Below are 22,988 nucleotides of genomic sequence, written 5' to 3'. Positions count from 1 at the left end.
ATATAAATGCTGTTTTGGCCCCTCCCATAGTTTTCAGTTTTAATATAATAATGATATATTGACCTTGCTGTGCTTGTGGTAGGGATAAAATGTTTTTTTTAATGTGTTCTGTTTTTGTAATGGTTAAACGTGCAGCGGGTCTTGTTGACCTGTAAAAGTTTTTGGTGTACCAAAAAATGACCCGTGAACATTTATGGTGTACAAAAGTACAAACATAAACAGGAGGGTTAACCATTTTTTGTCTCTTCCAGGGATCTTTAACTGGATAAATGGGACCATGTTCTATCATGTGGCCTGCTGCGCCGTGGTGGGATGACAAACAGTCTAGGTGCAACGACCCCAGCGAGTATGTCAACAAACGCACATCACACTGTGAGAATGCAAACAAGGACCACAGCCGATTCTTTGTCGTGTCAAAAGCCCGATCGAGGGCCCTTGCACTCCTACGCTAAAGCTAAATGTGACTCAACAATTGGGTCACAGATTTTACGTCATTTAATCATTGATCTTTCCAAATATTACCACACACACACACACATCGTCCGAATACCTGTCACGAGCAAATGCCTCCAAAACAAAGACATTGCCGCTCTGCGCTCGCAAACGACGACGGCAAATGAGACAATGGCTCATTTCTCATCAAAAGCGATCCCCACCAAGTACAGGCAACGCTCTCAAGAGAGCGTTAAGGCCGCTATTGTTCGCCCGCCGCTCATGTCTCTAACACTTTCTTTAGTAAACATTTTCGCTACAGCTCCATTCATGTTTTTGTTTTTGTAAGTCTGCCAGCAGGATGGAGGCGAAAATGCAGCCACCAGATTGGACGGGCTCTCTCGCTTTCCAAAATCCATTCATTCAGCTTACACAATCGTACAAAACATTTTTGCAGCTAATGTTAAAGTAATGCCTCTTTGGCAGTTTTCCAAAGGTTATTCCCAAAGGCATTTTTTCCTCAGCTGGGTGCAGAGGACATTTTATTGTCTTTTGTTGACACAAATCTAGTCGGACTCCCCTAATTGTCAAACACTGCGTCAAAACAAAAGCGGCGCTTCTTCTTTGACTTTATGTGTCACTTCTTTCTGATGCCGAGGCTATGAAATGGAGCCGTCAAACCTCAATGACAAAAAGTTGCAAATTGTGTTGGGATTTTTGTAGGTGCACGTTGTATTTTAATGCTTTACATTACATGAAGGGTAAGATTTATTTGATGACTCAAGAATGTCGTGCTCAATTTGATGACGCTGTAACTGTTGGATTCATTCAGTGGATATCACAAAAGATTGGCCAGCTCCTTAGAACAAATGTACTGTACAGTATATGAAAGTGTGGATGCCAAAGTCCAGTTGCGTGCGCCGATTACAGTCGATAAGTTCAAATACGACAGGAAACTATTAAATTTCACTGCCTCACAAATAGGTTAACCGATGATGTCATGTCGATCGGTAGTTTTAAGTCAATGAATAAGTCAATTAACGACTTCCTTAAATGACGCAGCAACTTTTCTGATCAGCATTTCAAAAAGAACCAAAGCAGCCACTGTTTTGGCCTGACTTGTATGCCAATGTTTGCTACTAACTACAAACAATGACGTGTGTTTACATCAGCGGATCGATCAACAGAGAAGGTTACTCCAGAGCAACTCGATATGAATGGTTGAAACGTTGAGGTACCACTGTATTTAAAAAAAAAACCACACTTGTAGGCTTATTTTATATTCAGATTTAGGCACACCAAGAAAGATTTTCTTTTCTTCCAAGATGAAACCTTGAACGCAGTTTGGCGGAGAAACAAAACACTTTTGGAATGTTCCCGATGTGTACAGCGGACAGACTTTAATGTGAATTGCATGTGAACGTTTCTCTCCAAGGCCATAACTTTGCAACTTTTATAAGATTGGACATGGTTTACTCTTTTCTTTTGGGATCCTTTTTGGGACATTTTGTACACCAAAATTCCACTTGTATTGCTTATATAAATGTGAAATGACTCAGCAAAGTCAGTGACCGTTTCATTTGGGAGAGACAGGGTAGAACGGACGACAGAAGCTAACTATTACTTTGCATCTGGGAATATTTTGGGGAATCGGCCAGATGGAAACAATTTTATGCATTGCTTCGATATATGCCCTTGCAATTATTATACGATCATTAACCATTGTGATGAAACACAAGCACACAGTATTTGTTTTTCCACACTTTATTTTATGAGGTAAATTGATGCAACACATCCTGTTGATCCGAGACTAAAAGACAAACCAAGTGAAAAAAAAAAGTATACTAAAGTGTCAACATTCCATTTACACATAATTACAACTGCTTTTATTGATTTCTATTTTTTAATGAATATATTCTTCCAAAATCCTTTTAAACTTAATCCCGAGGCAAATCCGCCAAGCATGTTAAGCGGTCCCAGATTTTGCAAGTTGTGCACACGTGTTCTTCATCACAAAGTGCGTTTGCCTTCTGAGAGGGCTCTACTACTTTCCAGACTTTAATTTTCATACAATGTGACCTTCATTTGAAACAAAGTATTTAAAATATATCCATCACTTTAAGCCGTTTAAATATTTACAAGCAGATGTTTCCCGACAAATGTATTAGAACATTACTCAAAGCAATCCTGATACTTTTGTTGAGCTTTTTGGGATTGTTCCCTTTTAAATAGTCTATATTTTCCTCCACGGTTACTCCATCTTTAATATCTGAGTCTGTATCGGAAGGGAACTTCTTTGTCGGGCTGCATGGTTCCAAAGCCCCATCGCCGGACATCTACTTTGGGGACCTCTGTTTTGGGATCCAGAAGCTCAAATTCAAAGTAGACCAGCATGAGGAAGATAAACTGCTTGAGCTCATTAGTGGCGAAGAAGCGGCCGGGGCAGATTGACACCCCGGCGCCCCAGGGCATGGTGTAGTATTTCACCTTCTTGCCGTCTTTGTAAAACTCTGTCTTCTTGCTCCCATCGGGGTTGAGGAAGCGGTCAAACTTGAAGGACATCGGGTCGGGGTGGATGCCCGGGTCCATTTGCACGCCAGTGTAAGGGAAGACTGCCATCCTGTCCCCCTTGCGGATGAGGAACTCTCGGCCGTCTGCCAACTTCAGCGTCATGTCCTGGAGCACGGCTCTGGTGAGAAGGGGTGCGGCGCACAGTCTTAGGGTCTCCTCCACGGCGCTGTCCATGATGGTGGTCTTCATCAGCATCTCTCGCGTCACGTTCAGTAATGGCCCACCGCGCTTCACTTCCTGGCCCGACTCGCGGACAATCCGGTCCACCTCGGCCGTGATGGCCGCCATGGCGTCCGGGTGCTTCATGATGTAGAGCAGCAGCCAGAAAGCAGATGGGCCCGTGTTGCCCTGCGAGGCCCACAGGAGGAGAAACATGTACCTGTCGATCATGGCCTCGTCCATGCCCATCTCCTCGCGCACCTGCTGCATGTCCCACACCCAACCGCTGATGTTGTCTTTACTTTTGACCTTGCGCACCGCCAGAGCATCCCAAAAGTAGTCCATGAGCCCTCGCAGTTCCAGCCTCCTCTTGGGAGCCAGGACGCCATACGCCAGGTTCGGGAAGAGCTGATCGTACTTACGGAACTTATAAAACAAGGCCTCCGATTCCACCCTGTCCTTCTCTTTGGCCTTCTCCAGGCCGTCCTCGGACTTGGGGGACACGTTGCCATACAGGGACAGGTAGCCCGCCCTGAACACAATATTGTAGCAGTACATGAAAAGGCCGTCCTCTGTCCAGGCACGCTGCTCTTTGCCGAGGTCATGCAGCATCAGGTTCTGAAGATTGCCCGTCATGGACTGTGTAAGGACCTCCAATCCGTCCCCCTTCAGATACTTGTTGCTGGATTGCTGCAAGTGATGATGCTCGCTGTGGGGTGACCAGTACCCGAAGACCCTGTGCACCAGGTGCTTGGCGAACTTGTTGAAGTCCAGCTTCTCCCGGCTCTCCTTGACAAACGGGCCGAAGGACAAGGGGTCCTGCAGGAAGGTGATGTAGAAGCCCCCCAGCTGGATGGTGAACACGTCGCCATGCTTCTCCTGCATCCTCTGCAGGAACTTCGCCGTGTCCCTCCGGAACTCCAAGACGTGGCCCAGCCAAGGGAGGAGACCCTTGTCCAGAGGGGGCTCTCCTGGCCTCCGCCGTCTGAACACCCCAAGAAGATACAATCCTCCCATCAGTGCTGTGAAGAGCGCAACTAGTATCGGCAGCACCGGCCCACCCATGACTGATCCCTCTGACAGAACAAGTATACTTTGGAAAGAAGGTCCACGGTCAGAGTATAAATGCTGTTTTGGCCCCTCCCATAGTTTTCAGTTTTCCTGGAACTCAGCTGGCTTTTATTTTTTAAACTTACAAGCACTCCCAACCACATATGCTCTTAATTTGATTGCATAAGTCAGTCTTCATTTCTATTTGTTGCTGTCACATTTACAGGCTGATGGAAAATCCAGCTTTACACATTCAAGTGGAAACAGCTGTTTCCGTTGTTACTCATTGTTGATCACGAAAGGCGAGGAGAAAAAAACATTTTGACCCCAATATGACACACTGATTGTACCATACACACTGGGACCCTTTTTAAAGCTCCATAAAGTTGACCTTTGCTTTGCAACAATTTTATGTGCACTCCCTAAAAAGTGATCCTGCATGCTGCAACAAAGCAATGTTTTGCTCTCTCACGGGGTTCCATTTCAACTTTCCACGCTGAATGTGATATTATCCATACAGAATCTTAAAAAAAAAAAACACACAAAAACTTGGTGACGTCACTTTACAGACGGCCAACTACACTGAGCATGTAGCGTCACCTTATGGACGCCAGTCACAATGTAGGTATTCACCAAACCAAGCATGAAATTTTGTCTTTTCACATCGACTGTTTGACACTTTGTGTGGTAAATATGAGGTTTCAATGAAGTATCTCTAAAATGTAACATTACAAAAGCATAGACTAGCTGGTTGAATTTATTGCAAAATTTGTAGACATTGAAAGTGATATTATTTTGCAAAATTGACTAAGTTAGCTACGGCACGTTACAAAAACGTGCGGTTGCCATACCAACAAGGCGCTTTAAAATTACGTCATCACAAAGAGTATCAGTAAGTTTTTCTTCTACTTTTGCGTCCGTTGTCGTTTGATCATTGAAACTGTTGTTTTCTGGGTAGGCGAGATCAAAAACCGACATGACATGAGATATTTATCTGGGCGCAAGTAAACGAGAAGAAGACAACATGATTCAACATATTTTAGACTAAAATTTAGATTTATAGGCTCTAATTTATGCGGTGTTACGCCCGAGTTACTTGCGGGATGGGACTTCTCTTGGTCAAAATTTACTTCCTTTGATTGCTTCCGGCATTGTACAGCCGATGTTACGTTCAATTGTAGCATGTAATAGTTTTGTGGCAGAAGTAAGGAAAACGTCTTTATTCCATGACTGACCCCCAACACGGTTCCTAAAATCCGCCGCAGTTTCATTTAATCCCGATCCTTTGACCATCATTCAATCTACGTTCTGGATTTTAAAGAAAAGTATGTGACATGCTGACTCGTACTGTATTTTCAAAAAAGTACAAATAAACCCGCCATAGTGTTTAGCATTTTCTTTCGTGTCTTCGAACGCACCACAAATCACGTATCCTGTGATGTCACACGTACGTGCACTGAGCGTTACATCACGAATCGAGCCGGTACATTTCCTCCTTCGTGCGTGCGAATTGAGGCCCAGGGGTCTAAGAAAGCTGGCTATTTTACTCACGATTTAGTCAAATAACGTTAATATTGATACGCAGGTAAGACTGGGTTGAAGGAAAAAAGAAGGTTACCGTAAACGCTACGAAAAAGTGACGCTTCTCTTCTGTAACGCTTGAATTTTATATTGGCGCTGTACGATAATCAATTAGTGATCACGTATGTTGTATGTTTCAATTAACCCTGATAACATTTCTAAGGCTTTTCTTAAGATTTTGATCATTGTTTAACGTGACTCCCAGTTGTCCTTCGTGTGTAACCTCTGTGCTCGTCGTTAGCACGTTGAACCCCAAATAGTAGCATGTTTAGGATAAGATGCTAAACACAACTGTAATCGATTTTATATGTTCTATGTCCAGTTACAATGGCTGACTACGAGGAGAACGAGTCGAAATTTTTGAGAAAAGCCAAGGAGAATCCGTTTGTCCCTGTGGGTGAGTACATCTGGCTACCTTGATTACATCACTTTAAGTTGATGTGGCACTTCTCGAAATTGATTTCATTAAGAGACTACGCAATATTGTGGCTGGTGTGTTTTAATTTGATTGATACATTTTGTGTTCATCACTGTATACGAATATGGTATTAAACCTCACACTCCATCTGATGCTGTGGCACACAACTCAGAATCTCAAATACATGATTCACCCATACAATACAATACATTATTAAAAATATATTGAATGCTTTATTCCAAATCATTGACTGGTCACCTGTGATGTTGAGTGCATAAACTATTGAAGGAAAAGTTAACATTGTCTTATGTTGCAGGTATGGCCGGCTTCTTTGCCATTGTAGGCTACAGACTATGGAAGCTGAAAAGTCGTGGGGACACAAAAATGTCTGTGCACCTGATCCACATGCGTGTGGCCGCCCAAGGCTTTGTGGTGGGAGCCATGACTATCGGTATGTACACAGCTAATAATAAAACTTGAAATACTATCAAATGGCCTATAAAGGTTCATTACACTACTGGTGGTCATCATCTAATGTGTTTTTTTTTCTTTCTGTCTTTTTTGTTTAGGTGTCATTTACTCTATGTACAGGGACTTTATTGCCAAACCAAGAGAAGAACAGAACTCTGCGCGATCTAAGTGAACATTGACTTGACTCTTTTTATTTAACGTCCCTTAATATTATCTCAGAATAAGGTTTACTTTTCTACTGATGGATTGCACCTATACACAAGTAAATAAGATTTGAATATCTGAAGACAATAGTACTGTATGTCAAAACTTTCACCATCTTCTACACATCTTGGAGTTTTAATTCTCAATTATTTGAGGATATTTATTTACTTTTGTTTTATTTTGAATAGTATGGGGTTGTTATATTTAATTAGTTCAAATATATTTATAGGATGTAGATAGACTAAGACTTGGAAAAAAACATATATATTTTCCCTCCGTTGTTGGGATAGGCTCCGACACACCCATGACCCTGGATGGATGATTTGTCTTGTGTGGTATATCATCGTTAATACACATGGATTTGTGTTTATTTTTTATCCCAAATTAAATCTGTACAACTCAAATGCAACAGGTACATTGCCAAATAGATGTAATGTGATCTATCCTTTAAAGTTAGGACACAGTAATACAACTTCATTCAAATAGAGCTTTACAAATGGGTCTTCAAAAGAGTTTTAAATATGGACCGAGATATTCATTGACTGAATTCAATATTTGATTCTCGTGGCACGTTTTACATCAACACTGGTCCAATTCAATTTAAAGCAATGCTGCAATCACTTAAATGCCTTATGTGACAGAGATATTTTGAAATGTGTGCACATGCTGTTTCAATATTTGTAATTTTGTTTTCATGTCACTGAAAAGTAAATGATTCGTGATGTGAACTCTCACTTTTAGCTTTTCCTCTTGGTTTGTTAGATTTCTACTGCTCAGACACTGTGTGTAGCATTTAAAAAAATAAAAATAAAAAATTTAGTTTTCTTAAAATCCTACTGCTGTCGGCACAGCCGACATGACGTGTTCCTCTCGTTCTCGCGATATCTGAAGTCGGCGTCGTTGCCATGGACGCAAGTGTCGCGGTACAAGAAACCATTTGGGGAATTTTCGCATTTACTTAATCTCAAGGCAGGTGGGTGAATTATATATTACACTTGTTTCAACTTTGCTTTTTGGACCTAAACAGTGTTAATGGTGGGAAACTGTTTAGGAACTACAGAACAGCGAGTCGAATATTTACACCGTGACAAACATGATACTGTAATTTACAACCACTTATGTTTGTCCTTACAACAGACGCATTACAGATGGACGATGCACATGGAGTTAGCAATCTTCAGATTCAGGAAAATGGTAAACAGCAAATAGACAAAATGAAAGCAAAGCCTAACTTTCTCAATGAGCATTTGGACTTTGTGAGCCAATGCACTGCAGTGGTCAACATACCAGAAAGGTGAGAAAGTCTGAACTGTCGCAACTTTGCATTCATTAACTTTTTTTTTTATTTGTATATCACTTCCAGGAGACTCGACCAGGATGAGCGTCCGCGCTTGTTGGACCAGTTGAGGGAGCTGACCGATGTTAACGCCCGCCTCTTCAAACTGTTGAGCGAAAAAGAATTTGAGATCAAGCACATGAAGAAGAAATGGGAAAATGAGCGGGTGATTCTCAAGGCTGGTAAGGTTGCAGTGATGTAATCACTTTTTTCCTCTGACCGAGTACTTTGCCCGCATAATGCCATTCCACTTTCAAATGTTTAAAAACAAACTTTTCAGAGTACCAATTTGTCATTATTCATACTCTAAAACCAGACTATATTTGATTTGCTATATAAACACATTTTAACCACACATTTAATTTCAAGGACAAGGTCGACCGTGACAGAAGTCTCAATTATGTGCTGTCCCAGTCTGAACACTAGGGGGCACTGTTTGGTAAAAATGAACTTTCTTGAGACTACCACAAGTTATTTAAAAAAAAAAAGTCAGAAGAAGTGACACTCACACACCTTCTCTTTTCTTTACATCTCTATTTTAATCTCAAGAATCTTGAGTCAAGATGTTGATCACTTTTGGCATTTTAGGTGTGTCAAGCGATGTCGCCGCCGTCAAGATCGTGGAGTTGTCCAGAAAGAACCGAGAACTGACTGTTGAAGTGGAACGAGAAAGAACAAAATGCAAACAATACAGTAATAGAATCAAAGCACTCGAGAATGACGTGAGTCTTCTGTTTGGTTCAATTTCATTCTGACATTGACTGGTCATTCATTTCATTTTTTTTTTTTTTGGTACAGCTAGATGCTGCTGTGCGCTCAGGACCAGGTCAAAAGATTGATGCCAAATTGCAGGAAAGCTCGCCTAAAGACTGTGAGGTCAAGTTCACTCCATGTTAGTGGAACATTTGGCATGACAGAATGAAACAAAATGTTAATGAATACATTTCATGTACATCATTAGTAGCTGATAGCTGCTTATAGTAAAAAAAAAAAAAAATGTCTTCACCTTAAATTCTTATGATTTTCTGAAGTTCACTCATGTCATCCTAATCGCAATAACAGATTGATTGTCCATAAAAACAGGACAACCCAGAGGTGAAGTCCCTGAAGGACAAATTATCCGCTGCCCAGCTGAAAGTGACAGAGTATCGCAACCAAGTTCAGTTTCTCAAGCAGGAGTTAAAAGTGGCTCAGAAGGTGCACAACATCTCATCTAATGCAAACACATTTAGCATGCAACTTCATTTGTTGGTGATGTCCTCTGCTGCAGGTTCTGGTAAGTGAGGTTGGGGAAGACGTCAACGTTCAGCAGTTACTGAGCTGTGCGGGAAGCTTTAGGGGACGAGCGCAGCACATACTGGCTCTTCAATCAAGGGTGAGGAGCAAATAAGATCTCACATTATGTGGGCGTTGACTCAAAAGCTAGCGGATACATTGAAACAACAAGTCTTTGTTTTGTTGATGTATCAGCTAGTGCTGTAGTCCACAAAATCAAATAAAAATAAACTGAGTTGTTTGTGTGACAGATGCGTGACCTGGAGAAGCAGCTGAGGTCACCTCCATCATGCATGCTGAGCATGGATGAAGAACCATCAGGCCGTTCTACTAAAAGTCCAGGCCGACACGTTGGTTATAGCCGTAGCGCTGAGAAGGAAAAGAGGGAGGCTTTTCAGGTGGGTTGTAATTTTTTTTTTTTTTTTCCCATCTTCAACAGAAAAGTACTGACATTGTGCATCCTTCTTCAGAGGCTCTCAGATAGCTATGAAGCCTTGCTGCGAGACTGTGACCAGGTGAGGAAAGAGCTGGAAAGCTCCAAAGCGAGGAACAAATGTCTGTCTGCTGACATCAAGACCTTGAAAGCGCAGAATTCCTCCCTGCTACTGAAAAGCAAACACGACGACGAGCTTGTGGATGCTATATTGGTAAGAATGAGCACGTCGACCGTGAGCAAAAAAACTAATACCCATGTTGTTCCTCTCGGTTTTTCCATGGCAGAAGGAGAAGAGTCGCATGCTGGAGCTGCTGAGTCAGCTCACCAGGCAGAACGCACCAAGCCAGCCCAGCTCGGGACCATCGCTCAGCAGCGAGCTCTTCGCACAGAAGACGCTCATCCAGAACTTGTACCAAGTGGTCGCTGACAAAGAGGGAACTATTAAAGAATTAGAGGATAAAATCAAGCAGCTCTCGAGTGACAACTTTTAAAAAATATATATAACATTTAATCATAGCCTAAGTCTAATGTTTTCGAAAAACAGTGTGATTTCAATTTGAAAGCTTGTCTTAAAAAAATACCCGAAACTACCACAAAAGAGATGCTATTACACCACTCTATTACTATATACACGTCAAAGTAAAAAATCTCTTTTTTTTTTTTTTTCCCATCATGTGTGACAGGCAGAACAATTCCGTGCCCTTCCACTTGCCATGACAACACACAATTACATGTCTACTATGCACGTCACTTTTGTTTGATAGTGAGATTTTTCGAAGGTAAAATATGTGTTTTACTGAATACAAATCCATAGCATTTTCAAATAAAATCGAAAATGTACATTCATCCCCTCCTTACCCTGACCATGGATGGTTCTTAACGCGAAACAAAGTTGGTCATTCATTTCTATGGCCGTTTGTACCGCTCCAATATGGCTGACCCACACACGCACATGTAACGGCTGGAAGGTAAAGCCTGTTGAAAAACAAGTCTTTGAAAATACTTAAGTGAATTTTTCAATCAAAATGTGACGTAACCACACGGTGTTGCCAATGCCATTACGTAAGAAAGGGCTTCCGGACTACGTAAATGCGCAACAAAGTCGCATTTCTGACTGGGCAATTGTAATCCTTTTGCGCAATAAAGTCTGACATTCCTGCAAGGAAACGGTAATGCTTTCTTGCGTAACCGAAGCGAACACACTTGTAGTGATCATGTACACTTGTTTAAAATAATTAGGCGGCTTTTGAGTAGTTTTAATTTTGGGCAGAAAATAATTAGGCGGCTTTTGAGTAGTTTTAATTTTGGGCAGAAAAGATAGTCAGCTAGGTAGCTAGCTAACTACGGAAACCTGTTAGGGTTAATCTTATATAAACGAAACAATGCAAAATCAAGCTACCAACTGGCAGTTCGAAACGTGAGTTTGAAATTAAATGACACCCCACCCCAAACAACATTTTTTAACTACTTTTTACAAATGTCCAAATTTTGAGGTAATGATGTGCCCCCCCCCAAAAAAGTTGACATTAGCTCACTTTTTATTGTCACAATTTGTTTCTACTAGACCACAGCAGCAGGAGGGCTGGCTGAACCAACTGAGGGAGATGAGGGATGAAAACGACTGTTTGCTAAAACTGCTTGCTGAAAAAGACATTGAAATCAAACGCATGAAGAATAAATTGGACAATGAGCGTGTGCTGGCCTTGGCGGGTATGTTTCTTATAATGTCATTATTTGTATCTGAATCTAAAGCAAAATTTATTTTTTTAGGGGCAGCAGGGATCGCAGGTGACATGGCCGCTGTCAAGATCGTGGAGTTGTCCAAGAAGAACCGAGAGTTGACGTCTGAAGTTGAGCGAGAGAGGTCTAAATCCAAACAAAGCAGCAATAGAGTCAAGGAGCTTGACAGACAGGTTGGTCTTAATTGGATTTATTTTTATCATTTATCTTGGTTAATTTTTGCCCTTCATACAGCTTCAGGCTGCTCTGCTCTCACTATCAGGGCAAAAGATTGATGTCAATATGCTGAAGCAAAATAAAGACGGTGGGGTAAGTTTATTTCAGTGCTTAGCTTGTTTTTTTTTATTTCTTTTGCATTTATTATTTCATGTTGTCAGCATTTTAATTATGTTTTTATCCAATTGTAAAGTGTTCCAATGTTCGTGTTTCTACTGTATCTGCGTTTTTTTTTGTTTTTTTTTGTAATCATGTCCCTCTAATCAGTACGACTGATTGCTTTGTCCGTGAAACAAGGAAAATCCAGCGATGAAGTCTCTGAAGGACAAATTATCTGCCGCCCAGCTCAAAGTCACCGAGCATCGCAATCAGATTCAGTTTCTGAAGCAAGAATTGAAACTGGCTCAGAAGGTGAAAAAAAAAAAAAATCTCACTAACTGTGATGCCTGAACATATTTTGCACACATCCTAATATGGCATTTATTGCTTTCTGTATGTTGCAGGTTTTGGTGAGTGAGGTTGGAGAAGATGCCAATATTCAACAGTTACTGAGCTGTGCGGGGAGCTTTCGAGGACGTTCGCAGCAGATTTTGGCTCTCCAATCAAGGGTGAGGCTTGTTACATACTGTGCTTGGTGATTTTGACCACACGCGTCATAAATGTTGAGCAAGTTTAACATTTACCAATGTCATGTCTTTCCACTGACTATTTGCTTGATAGCACCTTGCTTAAAAATGAAGCCATGATACTAAAGAGTCAAAGGTTGTAAAAAAAAAAAAAAAAAAGTGCGGATGAGACAAAGGTCACCTGAACTGTGCAATGTGTCTTTGTCAGGTGCGTGATCTTGAGCAGCAGCTCAAGAAAGCGATGACTCGAGGGTCAAATGTGCAAAACACGGAAGAGGAAACTTCTAAAATGTCAACTCAGGACAGAAACATCAACCTCATCCGCACAATGGAGAAAGAGAAGAAGGAAGCATTTGAGGTACGTGTGCACGATAGAAACATCAGCCTCATTCGCACGATGGAGAAAGAGAAGGAAGCATTTGAGATACGTGTGCAGGACAATTTTGTTATCACTGTCTGACAACCTGCCCCCCCACCCCACCCCAGAGGATCTTGACCGGCTATGAAGCCCTTCAGAAGCAACAGGAAGACATGAAAAAGAAACTGGAAGCCTCCAAGGCCAGAATCAAATGTCTGACTGAGGAAAAGGCAGCACAGATATCCGCTGCCCTAATTAAAAGTAAACACGACGACGAGCTGGTGGAAGCTCTGCTGGTGAGGTGTTAGCACAGGGATGGCTTGTGGGATGTTTGGGCCCAGCAAGAGCATTTGATCTGGTTTCTCGTGAAATTCGATTTATTTTACCTTGATTGCTGCGATAACACGGCTTCAGTGTGCTGTCTTTTTTTTTTTTTTTTTCCGCTACAGAAGGAGAAGGCCCAGATGCAAGAGATGCTGAATCAGCTCACCAAACAACTAGAGGAGCAGAACGCACAGGCCCAATCGAACTCGACGGCCGCTGCGGTGAGCAGCGAGCGCTCCATCCAAAACATGCTCATCCAAAACTTGTACCAAGTTGTTGCCGACAAAGAGGACACCATCAAGGAGTTAGAGGAAAAAATACAGCAGCTTTCAGTCAAGGTGACAACAGAATAATAATAATGTGAGATTACAAAAAAAGTACACACCCTTAGGTGTTAACTTTGTGGAACTTTACAGGATGTGGAAACTCAAGACGATGTCAGCACCTCTCCACCTTCACCCGAAGAGGGCGCCATTGACGAGAAAACACCACCACGGTATAGTCATCAAAAAGAAACGCCATTGTAATCTAGAAACTGTCCAACTTTCTTGTTTTTAATTATTTTACTGGAGTTCCTCGTTTTTGTGTCAAACTAATTTCCTTTTCCTCCTCAGTTCTACCTTTGCTGTCAACGGGCCGTGGTATTTGTAGACGTTTTCATCATCCGTGAGATCAACAGCCGGACCAGCCACCAGAACTGAAATGAAGTATCCCGCCGGTTATAATGACATCGTATGGACTCGTCCGTGTGTGAAATGTCGCGGAACCTGGAGGGGTATTCAAAGGTAGAACATGAGCTGGTGCAGCCGTGACGGCGGCCCTCCGGCAGCTGCAATTGGATTACTGAAGCGTGGTAACATGGCGATGTGACGTTTTACTCCTCCTTTCCACTTCCACCTTGACATCTGGCCCTGACTACAGAGGCTTTTAAACTTTCGGCTCCAACTAAGTGGGAGGGAGGCCGTGCTTGTTCCGCTATTCATATTAATGGCGTGCGCAAGATGCTAATGTCGCTGTAGGGCTGGTCGTCGAGCCACCCAGGGCATGGCTGGGCACGGTGACCCCGCAGCTTTAAAGCTGACGTGATGCGACAAGTCGAGCGCAGCTTCCTGTAGGCGCGGTGACATGGTGCGGGTTAAGCCTCGCTGCGCCAGCTCATGTCCTTACCTTCCTATGTCGCATGTGACAAACTGCAGCCGGCGGTAATTCCCTCCCTCCCTCTCTCCCACCTACACGTTTGCTCCTTGTCTGTGTCCTCCTTGTACTCCTGGCCAATGTTCCACCACTCGAGCGTGACCTTCTTATGACGCTTTGAAGGCCTTCAAAGGTCAACTGTGATTGTTCTTTCCTTGGCTGACCTCTGTGCAAACACTTCAGTAGCAAAGTGGAATCATCAGTCACGAAATGGGATTTATTATTATTTTTTTTTTTAATCAAAATTGCGCAGTTTTGTTTGTACCACTCCAGAGCCCAAAAAAAAGGTGACCAGAATTAGTGCTGTAATTGAAAGTGATTTCTCAAAAGATTGAATAAGTCTGGATTTGAAAATGCAAGACATCATTTAAGACATAAAAGTTTCCACTCAATTGTACGTGAATAATGCCTTACCCTTGGAAAAAAAAATTCAAAAAACTCTTGCATATGCAATTATAAAAAAGATCTTCGATATAGCCACCTTGAAAGTCACAAGGCAAACCTTTACAAAAGAAAAAAATAACTACTTAAGGCTTCAAGGCCTCTTTGCGCTAATCACGTGGGAAGTAGTGCTTGCTGTCGTCCTCCAAATTAAAAGCACGGATGATTTTGAGCGCGGCTTCAAAATACCGCATCGTTTTTTCCGGAGCTTGGCAGAGAACGCGGCGAGAAAGAAAATAGGCCCGTCCATCCGTTGGTTTTCCTTCAACCGCTTATCCTCACTATACCACAAGACAAAAATATCAAGACGCCCAATGAAGTCGGCCCTTGTGCGTGACAAACGAGGCCTGTGTCAAGACCCCCCCCCCCCCAAACCCCCCCTTCCCACATACCCCGTTTTGCCTAGCTGCAGGTTATCACTCACTGTTGCTACTGCAGATAGCGCCTGCTTCTTTACCGGCGAGCGTCCTGCCGCCGTACTTTGCCAAATATGTATCAAAAGTAGCAATGTGCGTCAGAAAGGATGTTGATGGAGCAAATAGTTGACATGGTCCAGGGAAAATGTTCAAACTAAATACTCGTTTTTGTTGGGAGTTTGGCGTATGCTGTCAAATAAATGAACATGCCACAAATCAATCACTCATTAGAGAGTATTGTCAAACTTTATTCTCTGCTCTGATGGTGGCATTGTGGATTGAGAAACCATTTTCCTTCTAAGATTGACTGGAAAACCGCATGATGGAAAAGCGTTTGGCACGTTTGCCTCACAGGTGCTGGATTCAAAACTTCACGTATTTTTCCAGGAAACCTGGGTTAGAATTAATAATAACGAAGCATGTGGTTACGATACGTACCCAACTTTTCCAACCCGCTTTCCTCAAATCAAAAAAACAAGTTTGTTTGAGCATCTCGTTTTGCACCCGTGACCTCAGCCGCTAACGAGTCTCATCACATTCCGGTAAACTAAATTCCCCCTCACCCTTCCAACCACCAAAAAACAGTTTTGATATTGTTTTATGAAGCCCGATTACGCAGGAGCACTGCAGATTTATTCCAAGATGCCCAAGGAGCCAAACAGCCCAGTTAAATCAACACGGCGTGCGTAAACAGCCTCACCTATTTGTCATTCCGGCTTTGAATGACTCCTTTCTGCGGCCGTCTCCTCTCGGAGGTATTCCCTCGTTCTGCGCCCGCGCTTCCTGCAGACCATTGACTGACTGACTGCGTCCAGAAAAGCTAAAGCAAACAGCGCGGCCGTGCGAGGTTTAAAGTTAGCCCTTTCCGTGGATATGGAAAGGCGGCTCTGAACTTTACCCGCCGTTCATCTATCATTTAAATTTGACGCAAAGTCAATAAAGCCTTCATTCAAATGATTAACGTACAATAATTGGCAAGGCACAGAGGTCCACATTTTTTGTGCCAATAACTGTTTTTGGCAAACCCATATAGAATATTTAAAAAAAAAAAATGTGGTTGAGTGATAAGCACATTACTTTCAAATATGGGTTTCAGTCTCCCTGTTTGGTGCCAGCATGTTCTCCTTTCAGTCACGGGTGGCAGATGATAGAGAGGGACAGAGTTCACCCCCCCCCCCCTGACAGACTGATGGATGAAGCTTTCCACTGACTTGAGGACCAGGCCCGAAGGCTGTTGTACTTCAATGTCAAAGGCTGAAGATGGAACGTGTGGGGTGGGCGGTGTCCCTAGCGCCAGGTCAGAAAAAAGATCTCTTATTGAGGGTAGTGGGGCACCATTGATCTTGCTGGCTGGATTCACCAAGTGGGGGTGGGGGGGGGGGTCATCTTTGTCATGTCATTGGTGCTGGAAATTGAATTGAAATGCTGTCGTGGCTTGGCCGTGTAAAAAGCATTGGGCTGAGAACGCACCCTTGTGGTGTCCCCAATAGTTTTGGAAAAATCTACCTGGTTGGAGTCACCAAAGCGTCTCGATTTTAATGGAGGCGCTTTGTAGTCCGTAAATTATGGCAATGTACTATTTTCTCGATTCACCGGGTGGCATTACGGTGAGTCATGTGCTTTCAGTCAACCTCTTACGGAACTGAAACATAATTTGAAAGGACTGGTCTCGTTTTTAGTGTGGGACTGGAAGTTTGACTCATTGACTGTGATATCAGCAATGCAGACATCCGTAGCGTATTGTCTTTGCGGCTAACGTGATAGCGATGATGTCATGACAGCTGCACATCACATGTTGCAGCTGGTGATTCTCATGCGTGTATGAGTGTGTGTGTGTGTGTGTGTGTGTGTGTGTGTGTGTGTGTGTGTGTGTGTGTGTGTCATATCTCTTACACACACACATAGCCCAAAATTGGCTGGGGTCATGCCAGCTGAGCCGCTAACACATCAGGTGCTTTGTGTGTGCAGCCGTTTTCCACACTGCAGGATGCACACTGAGTGAATGCTAATGACAAAGACCATCACAGATGACTTGATGGATTCCCGTCATCCGCACATGCTCACTCTTCAGCTTGATACAGCTCTAGCGTGTTCGTTAAACCATAGGTCAGGGGTCACCAACCTTGATGAAAGTGAGAGCTACTTTTTTGGCTACTTAATGAATGCAAAAGGGCTTACCAGTTTGATCCACCATGACCTTTATGTTATAAACAACCCGATTCGCTTGATTCGAATCGTTATCAGACTTAAGCCAGATGTGAGCCTCTTGTGAGTTACAAATACACGATTCATTCTCCCCAAGCGGACAGACTGTTATCTTACTCGTCTGCAGACCTGCCAGATAATAAAGACCGGGATGTTCACCGCCATTGGCTTCCATCTCAGTTACCGTATTGCCCATCCCCCCCCGTCTGCCACACGTGTGTGTGTGTGTGTGTGTGTGTGTGTGTGTGTGTGTGTGTATGGTGTCCCGAGCAGGCTGTAAAGCACACCAGCTCTATTTATTAATTAATGTGCCCCAACAACTGCTGCCTTGGCTTCCTCGTGTGGAGACTGCGGCATCGGAGCAGAAAAAGGCAGCAGACTATTGTGGGAGATAGCTGCCGTTAATCACCTTAGCTGGTGGGTGGGTGGGTTGGGGGAGGAGGGGGGGCGCCAGTGGTAGTTTCTGGTATAGTCTGGCGCCGGTGCGGTCATACAGGGGGGGGGCAGCGGACACAGGGAGGGGACGAGGATGGTCGGCGATGCGGTTGTCCTCCTGCTGCTGTCCCATTGCTTGTCCCGCGTCCTGTCACAGATCCCAGACCCCGAGGTAAGACCACTGTTATCTTCATCACCATCTTCTTCCTCCTCCAACAGGTCATCTGACAAGCAAATGTGTTGTTATGGTCTTCTTGGGATTATTGCTGTCAATGTGTTTACTCAGATTGCTTGCCAGGTCCATTATTGAGCGAGGGCTCGTCCTCGGGTTGCTATTGATGTGCAATACAATGGGAGAGCAAAAACCCAAGTTTGACATCAACACAATACTGCAATGATGCCCCGATGCAAAAATGATTCAAATAGAATAATAATAATAAGAATAATGTGAAAACGGAGTTGGTTCAGGGGTCAAGCATAAAACCTTTGTTAGCCAAGCCGTGTTTTTTAGGAAGAAGCTACGTTTCCGCCATTAAAATGACATTTTGGATACTTATTTTAATTGAATACTTTTATTGAAAACATTACTTTAGTAGTCATTTGACTTAATTTGACCAAATGGAGCCAGACAGTCAAATGACCACACACGATTGCCAGTTTCAAATTGATGCAAGTTCAGCTGCTGTAAAATAACACGCTTGTTTTTCTCTTTATCGGAACTTGAGTCTTAAAAAAAACATTTCTAATTGTCGTCATGTTTGTATTATTGTGGTCTTCTGCAGGTGCACGGCAGTTTGGTGTGTACTTTTTTTTATCGTGTGTTTATACCTTGAGCAAGCTCCAGGTTAACACATGCTAATTGCGCCGCATGACTCTCTCCCTCGCAGGGGATGCAATTTACATCACCAAGTTATTTAAGAGTCACACTGAATATCTTCATTATGGTTCATTTGAACATTGGGAATGAGAAAGAGAGCTGAATGCTGCTCTCTCCAATTCAAGTGTTCAATGATTCTTAGAAAAGGTGATTCTTTGATATTTCCTTTTTTTCATGATTGCCTTGAGAAAAAAAAACACAAAATTGCCAAATAGCAGCTCTCGAAAACCATGATCAGATCTTTGAATATAATATAATTGATACTTTCAAACAGAAATGTAAAACTTCAATTTAAAAAATAAAACAGTAGCAGCACTAAACACAATGTAATGGTGATATATTTGTCGCGACCTTGTTTTTCTTTATTTTCTAGCGCCGTTGACGTATCGGTGACAGCAGCAAATGCAATAATTGAGCTTTTTCGGATCTATTGGCGACCCAAGTACGATCAAGTCTCAAATTTCCGCCGCAGCCTCCTGACATCTAATTAAGTCGTTGCTATGCTACGCTATCCATTGATCTCTACCAGGGGGGTGTGCAAACTTTTTCCACTGATTGAAAAACATTCAATGATACTTATGTATTCTTCACATGCTTTGTGCTATATGTTGGGATTGAAAAATGAAACATTGCAGAGTGGAACGAGAGGTTGAAGAGAACACAAGTTCAAGTGGCGCCGATGTACGGATTTCTAATTGAGCATAGACGCGTGTGCCGTGACTGTGACCGCATTGATAAAAAAGGTGCTTCAGATAGATGAATACGTAGAAAGGAAACTTTGGAAGATTATTTTTTTTTTCTTTTTCGATATGCATACAAATATAAAATATTGATATATACTTGTTTTTTTGTCTTGTGTTTTACCCACCAACAGCTTTTACCCACAGACCCCCCCAATAAGCCGGACCCTGTCACATCAGAGACTGTGGTGTTTTGGGGGCTGCGCTTATGGCAGGTCATCGGCATCTTTTCTGTGTTTGTTTTAGCGATAGGTAAGTCGCGCATCTCCTTTTCTTACAATTGAGTCGTGAATTGGTTTTACAAATTCCCATTGTCTGCCAGGTAAATGGTGGAGCAACAAATAATAATATAGCAAAAGTGATATCCATTTTTCCTTTCTTTTAAGAGCATCTAATTTAATATTACTTTCTTCTTACTCTTTAGTCTATATAATCTGCATGACTACTATACTGCCCCCAGGTGGCAGGAGCAGGACAATGTCTATTGAAACGAAGCAAAAAAATGTGTCCAAACTGTTCAATTTCTTGACCTTCTATTTCATAATGTCTTTACGCCATGTTGTGTAAAGTTGTTTTTAAATGACACCGTTATGCAATGCTTTGGCGTCACGAGACTTTTTCACAGCATGTGGCGTGCCAGGTGGTGACACTCCACGGTCGCTCGTCTACCCGACCCGAGCTCAAACACAGCAGACTATTTATTAAAACAAGTCGTATGCTTGGCATTAATGACTTTACCACTCTCACGCTGCACGAAATGATCTAATTAGACGCTGAAAACGACGCATTTACGCCACTCGAGATCCGAGAATGACCTGCGGTTGGAATAAAACTAGATTTAGTCGTCCCGTGGTGCCTTCAGGTTCTGCTCTCCATTCCATTTGCAGCCAGGAAGTCGGCTCTCTGGAGAGATTGCGTTATTGCTGCTATTAGCCTTCTTTCACGAAACAATTAGCACCTTGTATCTCGTGAGTCAATAAAGAACTCTGCCATTCTCTTGGGTCCGCTTGTACAATGACAACGTGGCAACAATCAGTACGGATAGTGTCCTGTCACAAGTTATCCCTTGGACGAATATACGTATCCGAAAATGGACCCAAGTACTCGCATACTTCTTCAATTTAAAAAAAAAAAAAAAAAGTTTTCAGAGTAGAGGATTAGCTTGCTAATCACATGCTAGATGCTATATGTCCTCATTTGCGTCTGGATACATTGTTATTGAACCAACTGACCAAAAAAAAAAAAAAAAAACCAATCTTTTTCATTCTTCTCCTCTCTCCAGTGATCACACTGTGTTGCATTTTCAAATGTCGAATTCCAAGGACCAAAAAGGAAATTGAAGCGCGTCACGCGCAGCGACAGGCCGCCAAGAAATATGCCAACACATTGGAGACGGTGCCACCTCTTAACGAGTTGACAGAGGTGCCGGGATGTAAGTTGCATCTGCTTTGCTTGCTTTTCTTCTTTCCGTCATACTCCCTTTTCCTTCCTTTGATTCCTCTTCTCTTCTCGTTTCTTCCTTCGTCGTTGGCAGCTATTCCCGACGCATCCGCTGTCCAGACGCTCTCCGAGCAGATTCAAAGCGAGAGTCGTACCAACAGTGAGCGTTCTCTGGTCGGCCTCGCCGAGGAGCAGGCCGCCTCGCTTCCTTTGCCGGAGACGGCGTGATCTTCTCCTTTCTTTTCCTCCGACTTTGTCCTCACCTCTGTTATTCATTCTGGGAAAATGGCATCGTGTTAAATTGTAACATTTAAACATACTCGTAGTCATCAAGTGTGAAGTAACAGAATCCCATTGGCCTTTTAGAAATGGGCCATAAATGCATGTAGTAATAAACAGGTAAATAAGAAGAACTTTATTCTTAAAACATGTTTTTTTTGTGTTTTTAAAAATAATTTAACCATCATCGTAATTAAAATACTGACATGATTTTGGTATATTTATCCTATTCTGTCTGGTGATTGGCTGTGAGCAGTCACATGGCTCTAATTCTTTACATTCATTGTAACTCAAGTTAAAATCAAATATAGTTGCTTGCCAAGTGGTTCGTAAATGCTTGCCAAATAGTGACCCCACCCCTCATGTCAGTCATTGTGCACCATCAACAATGTCCTTGCCAAATAGTGAGCATGAAGGCCTACAAAGGTTACATTTAAATTGAGGTTTTTTTTTTTATGTTTCTTTTGCAGGATATTCATATTGTACGGCATAACAAACAATGCGGACGCAAAGCGAAACACGATAACGTGGCAATGCTTGCAAGTGGCTGGCGCATTTACAAATAAATCCAGTTATTCACCCTCTCCTCTTGTGCTCTTCACTGAGATCAAAACTGCCATTTTCACCAATGTTTTTAGCTCTGTGTGTGCGTTGACTGTGATGTGCGCCGATTAAAAGCTGACTGTGACAAATAAGACATCGCACGGGTTGCACTTTATAACTTTAGCGAGATGGATAGATGCATCTCCAGTTCTACAAACTCAGCTGACCTTGTCCTGGTACACAGGTACTTGTAAAATAATGACTGTTCCGGATTTTTCCTTCCACTTCAAAAGGATCACGTCAGGTCATAATCAGCCAGTTTATTAGAATACACAGGCGACAGATGTGCCTTCATCACATGCTTCCCTACTTAAGCAGATTTCATTTCAGCCTTCAATCTAAGAACCCTCTTGTTTGTTGTCTATTTGTCCTGTTGCACAGCTGCCAAAGCAGAGGACAAGAAGGAAGAAGATGCGGAGGCCGTGGCCACCGTCTCGGGGAAAGTGGACGCCAACCGAGGTGAGAAGAAGACCAAGGAGGCGAGGAGGGAAGGAGGCAAGGGTGCCAAAGGTGACGAGGGAGAGCGGAAGAAAGCGGGAACCGCCGACAAGGAAGGAGGCGGCCAAGGAAAAGGCAAGAAAACGGCACAGAACGGAGACAGAGGAGCTAAAGGAGGTGGTGGCAAGAAAGCTCCAAAGTGACTTGATGGACATAATACAGTGAGTGGTCAGACCGAATGCAAAACAAACTATTCTTGTGACATGATTTAAAAAAATATATATATTTTTTAACAAAATGCGAGCACCAAAATTCGTAAATGTAAGTTAAAAAAAAGCTGATATCGGCCACCTTATATTGACACTTCTTTTCTACTCAAATAAATTATCTCAGGAAACAGTGAATGAACACTTTTATTGTATTATTCACAAGCCACATTGTAAACACGCATGTATGTACACTTGGCGTTTTTTTATTTCCATGGCAACAGGATCGAAAAAGACAACAACAAGCAGACATTTTATACTTGCACAAACTATGCTTATTAGCTGCCAAACACCATCGTTTGACATGATACAATCAGAACAGAGGACTGTATTATATCTAGTTTAACCATCTCGATAAAGTGCTCAAATACCATCGTATTTTCTAGATGTTTATTTTGAATTAGCGACGGTCCATAGCTGTGACATTTTCATTATAGATGTCTGGACAGTTGATTTT

At 42.6% G+C, this 22,988-nt stretch overlaps 5 protein-coding genes across 13 annotated transcripts; 4 read left to right on the top strand and 1 right to left on the bottom strand.

Moving 5' to 3' along the window:
- Window positions 1–275: 275 nt before the first annotated feature.
- On the top strand, window positions 276–7,705 carry higd1a (HIG1 hypoxia inducible domain family, member 1A). 5 transcript variants are annotated; one of them, XM_085931043.1, is made up of 4 exons: window positions 276–346; window positions 6,116–6,190; window positions 6,528–6,662; window positions 6,781–7,705. In XM_085931043.1, exons 1-4 carry the CDS (start codon window positions 313–315, stop codon window positions 6,852–6,854), a joined length of 318 nt encoding a protein of 105 aa, XP_085787169.1. In that variant the 5' UTR covers window positions 276–312; the 3' UTR covers window positions 6,855–7,705. The 5 variants fall into 5 exon arrangements, with proteins under 5 accessions (XP_085787169.1, XP_085787173.1, XP_085787171.1 ...); XM_085931047.1 differs by lacking the exon at window positions 276–346 and adding an exon at window positions 4,966–5,537; XM_085931045.1 differs by lacking the exon at window positions 276–346 and adding an exon at window positions 5,625–5,659.
- On the bottom strand, window positions 2,181–4,280 carry LOC147046093 (5-beta-cholestane-3-alpha,7-alpha-diol 12-alpha-hydroxylase-like). Its single transcript, XM_085931030.1, has one exon. It carries the CDS (start codon window positions 4,225–4,227, stop codon window positions 2,695–2,697), a length of 1,533 nt encoding a protein of 510 aa, XP_085787156.1. The 5' UTR covers window positions 4,228–4,280; the 3' UTR covers window positions 2,181–2,694.
- A 71-nt stretch (window positions 7,706–7,776) lies between the features above and the next one.
- On the top strand, window positions 7,777–10,424 carry LOC147046091 (coiled-coil domain-containing protein 13-like). Its single transcript, XM_085930280.1, has 8 exons — window positions 7,777–8,180; window positions 8,250–8,388; window positions 8,786–8,944; window positions 9,021–9,098; window positions 9,306–9,419; window positions 9,493–9,597; window positions 9,749–9,895; window positions 9,968–10,424. Exons 1-8 carry the CDS (start codon window positions 8,005–8,007, stop codon window positions 10,358–10,360), a joined length of 1,311 nt encoding a protein of 436 aa, XP_085786406.1. The 5' UTR covers window positions 7,777–8,004; the 3' UTR covers window positions 10,361–10,424.
- A 166-nt stretch (window positions 10,425–10,590) lies between these two features.
- Window positions 10,591–15,052, top strand: ccdc13 (coiled-coil domain containing 13). Of its 5 annotated transcripts, none has more exons than XM_085931035.1 (11): window positions 10,591–10,712; window positions 11,498–11,643; window positions 11,704–11,846; window positions 11,908–11,982; window positions 12,187–12,300; window positions 12,393–12,497; window positions 12,724–12,873; window positions 13,002–13,169; window positions 13,323–13,535; window positions 13,614–13,693; window positions 13,812–15,052. In XM_085931035.1, the coding sequence occupies exons 2-11, from the start codon at window positions 11,538–11,540 to the stop codon at window positions 13,846–13,848; spliced, it is 1,191 nt and encodes a 396-aa protein (XP_085787161.1). In that variant the 5' UTR covers window positions 10,591–10,712; window positions 11,498–11,537; the 3' UTR covers window positions 13,849–15,052. The 5 variants fall into 5 exon arrangements, with proteins under 5 accessions (XP_085787161.1, XP_085787160.1, XP_085787158.1 ...); XM_085931034.1 differs by lacking the exon at window positions 10,591–10,712 and adding an exon at window positions 10,973–11,102; XM_085931032.1 differs by lacking the exon at window positions 10,591–10,712 and adding an exon at window positions 11,002–11,350.
- Window positions 15,053–17,982: 2,930 nt separating this feature from the next.
- Window positions 17,983–22,793, top strand: tmie (transmembrane inner ear). Its single transcript, XM_085929776.1, has 4 exons — window positions 17,983–18,060; window positions 19,640–19,757; window positions 20,788–20,937; window positions 22,209–22,793. The coding sequence occupies exons 1-4, from the start codon at window positions 17,983–17,985 to the stop codon at window positions 22,466–22,468; spliced, it is 606 nt and encodes a 201-aa protein (XP_085785902.1). The 3' UTR covers window positions 22,469–22,793.
- Window positions 22,794–22,988: the final 195 nt, after the last annotated feature.

This window comes from Syngnathus leptorhynchus, chromosome 14 (genome assembly GCF_054491065.1).
Source record: "Syngnathus leptorhynchus isolate UIUO chromosome 14, UIUO_Slep, whole genome shotgun sequence".
Classification (NCBI taxonomy): Eukaryota; Metazoa; Chordata; class Actinopteri; order Syngnathiformes; family Syngnathidae; genus Syngnathus; species Syngnathus leptorhynchus.
Note: the sequence above shows the minus strand (reverse complement) of the source record. Positions and strands in the feature narration are given on the sequence as shown.

Bases quoted from the DNA above. Each gene is read 5' to 3' on its own strand.
- higd1a (XM_085931043.1), top strand. From the start codon at position 313: ATGACAAACAGTCTAGGTGCAACGACCCCAGCGA. The intron at 347-6,115 runs GTATGTCAACAA...TTCTATGTCCAG, and splicing joins AGGTGCAACGACCCCAGCGA to TTACAATGGCTGACTACGAG. The intron at 6,191-6,527 runs GTGAGTACATCT...CTTATGTTGCAG, and splicing joins GAATCCGTTTGTCCCTGTGG to GTATGGCCGGCTTCTTTGCC.
- LOC147046093 (XM_085931030.1), bottom strand. From the start codon at position 4,227: ATGGGTGGGCCGGTGCTGCCGATACTAGTTGCGCTCTTCACAGCACTG.
- LOC147046091 (XM_085930280.1), top strand. From the start codon at position 8,005: ATGTTTGTCCTTACAACAGACGCATTACAGATGGACGATGCACATGGA. The intron at 8,181-8,249 runs GTGAGAAAGTCT...TATCACTTCCAG, and splicing joins GTGGTCAACATACCAGAAAG to GAGACTCGACCAGGATGAGC. The intron at 9,420-9,492 runs GTGCACAACATC...CCTCTGCTGCAG, and splicing joins AGTTAAAAGTGGCTCAGAAG to GTTCTGGTAAGTGAGGTTGG.
- ccdc13 (XM_085931032.1), top strand. From the start codon at position 11,316: ATGCAAAATCAAGCTACCAACTGGCAGTTCGAAAC. The intron at 12,874-13,001 runs GTACGTGTGCAC...ACCCCACCCCAG, and splicing joins AGAAGAAGGAAGCATTTGAG to AGGATCTTGACCGGCTATGA. The intron at 13,170-13,322 runs GTGAGGTGTTAG...TTTCCGCTACAG, and splicing joins AGCTGGTGGAAGCTCTGCTG to AAGGAGAAGGCCCAGATGCA.
- tmie (XM_085929776.1), top strand. From the start codon at position 17,983: ATGGTCGGCGATGCGGTTGTCCTCCTGCTGCTGTCCCATTGCTTGTCC. The intron at 18,061-19,639 runs GTAAGACCACTG...ACCCACCAACAG, and splicing joins CACAGATCCCAGACCCCGAG to CTTTTACCCACAGACCCCCC. The intron at 20,938-22,208 runs GTAAGTTGCATC...CCTGTTGCACAG, and splicing joins GTTGACAGAGGTGCCGGGAT to CTGCCAAAGCAGAGGACAAG.